This window comes from Patagioenas fasciata, chromosome 1, assembly GCF_037038585.1.
Source record: "Patagioenas fasciata isolate bPatFas1 chromosome 1, bPatFas1.hap1, whole genome shotgun sequence".
Taxonomy (NCBI): Eukaryota; Metazoa; Chordata; class Aves; order Columbiformes; family Columbidae; genus Patagioenas; species Patagioenas fasciata.
Window position 1 is genome coordinate 128291774 of NC_092520.1, and position 1743 is coordinate 128293516.

Sequence of the window (1743 nt, forward strand, 5' to 3'; positions counted from 1 at the left end):
AGCTTCCTGAACAGAGACTTTGGCTTCACCATCCTAAGACTTAGACCAAAAGTTCTTCTATTCTCTTCCTCTTCCAACTAAGTGGTTTTGAAGACAGAGTAGCATTGCTCTGTAACAGGATACGTGATCAGCAGACAACTCCCCTATTACCTAGCAGCTGAAATAACAACTAAGGGAGAAAAGACAGGCAAATGAGCCAAGCAAAAGAGCAGGCATTGCCTGCTCATCACACAGAATTTTCTGAAGTATAAAATAGTCTTTGTGATACTGGAATACAGGGATGTCAGCTTTGACTCACTATGACTTGTCCTCTAAAGGAACCAATAACAGTTATGGAAAACTAGAAGTTAGAGTTTTAAAAAACAGTTAAGTGCCTGAATTATTTTTTTCAAATCCTAAATTGTAAACAAAAGGCCACTTGGTCAATAAGTGTCATTAGTATGAGGTTAAGCCATCACCAGTGTGAAACAGAGAAAAATCCTGTTCTTAAGACAGGTTTTGATGCATTTCAACTGACATTTGGATCATCCACACTTAAGAATAAATGGAGGCCAAGGGGGCAAGCAGTGAGTACAAAGACATATTGGCAGGCACTCCTAGCACTAACTTGAAAATTTGGCTGTGAGGAAAAATCTAAGCTGGAGCGTACTGAAATTGTCAAGTAGGACATGAGAATGTGGGGCTCACTGAGACTGAAAGGAAGCTAGAAGCCTGGCCAAAAAATAGAGGACTCAGGTCAAGTTCAGGGATGCAGGCTGGAACAGATGTCTGTGAGAAGTACGTCAGAAATAATTGTGGAGGCAGAACTTGCACAGAGGAGCTCAGGCTTGGAGCAGCAGCAGGACCTTGAATCAGGGCCAGAAATGCACAGCAAAGGTTGCAGAAAGCACTAGGAACCCAACTGTGTGAAAGCAGGCTTTATTTTGACCGCGATGCCACAAAACCATGCTCCATGTGCTGAACCCATAGTTGCTCCTAGCGGTGCTTCCCAGTGCGATTGAAGCGCCTGTACAAATACCGGATCCTCTTGGTGAGCTTGTGGTAGTCATCTACAAACATCCGATCTCCCACCATCTGCTTCTTGCGGATGCACCTCTGTAGCTCGTTCCCCCGCCAGCCTCGCAGCCACTTGGGCCCCACAATGAGGTTCTTTGGGTGCATCTGGAAACCGCCTGAGAACAGTATGGCAGAAGCAGATAGCATGAAAGTGAGTCCCGGAGGAGGCTGTTCCCCGGGCAGTCAGCCCGATTCCCCCACCTTCTCGCTCCTGGAGCAGCTGTTCGCCCGCAGGTGGGTCTGTCCTCCCTCCCCTCCTGCCCTAGGGCTACAGCTAGGCGTGGGAAGGGCCTTACCCAGAATTCCCACGTTGTCGTAAACCCCAAACAAGGCCCGTTTTTCCGTCCACCGATCCACCTGCTTGCGCTTCGGGGGCTCCTTGATGCGGATGGCCCGGGTGAGCCCCGCCAGGGGCGAGGAGAGGGGTACGGGGAGGCCGGGCCGCACGGGACCCCAGCTCGCCGCGCCGCCACCGCTAATGCTCCGCTCGGTCTCGAGCAGGGGCGCGACCCGGCCCAGCAGGGCTCGCCCCGCCGCCCGCACCAGCGCCGCCATTGCGGTGACCCCGGGGGCGGAGCAGCGACGTCCCCGCCCGGTCCCTGGCTGTGGCCGTCGGGAAGCGGAAGGACTCATGAGTGACGTAGCACTAACGGTCGAAGGGAGGAGAGGCGCGATTGGGTGAGGCGC

The 1743-nt window shown here is 52.7% G+C and overlaps 1 protein-coding gene across 1 annotated transcript; it reads right to left on the reverse strand.

Annotated features, from left to right (window-relative positions):
• Positions 1-902: 902 nt before the first annotated feature.
• On the reverse strand, positions 903-1611 carry MRPL51 (mitochondrial ribosomal protein L51). Its single transcript, XM_065851001.2, has 2 exons — positions 1353-1611; positions 903-1172 (listed from the first exon to the last, which is right to left on the reverse strand). The coding sequence occupies exons 1-2, from the start codon at positions 1609-1611 to the stop codon at positions 976-978; spliced, it is 456 nt and encodes a 151-aa protein (XP_065707073.2). The 3' UTR covers positions 903-975.
• Positions 1612-1743: the final 132 nt, after the last annotated feature.

Coding starts and splice junctions, on each gene's coding strand:
- MRPL51 (XM_065851001.2), bottom strand. CDS start 1,611: ATGGCGGCGCTGGTGCGGGCGGCGGGGCGAGCCCTGCTGGGCCGGGTC. Junction 1,173..1,352: donor CGACAACGTGGGAATTCTGG/GTAAGGCCCTTC, acceptor TACTGTTCTCAG/GCGGTTTCCAGATGCACCCA.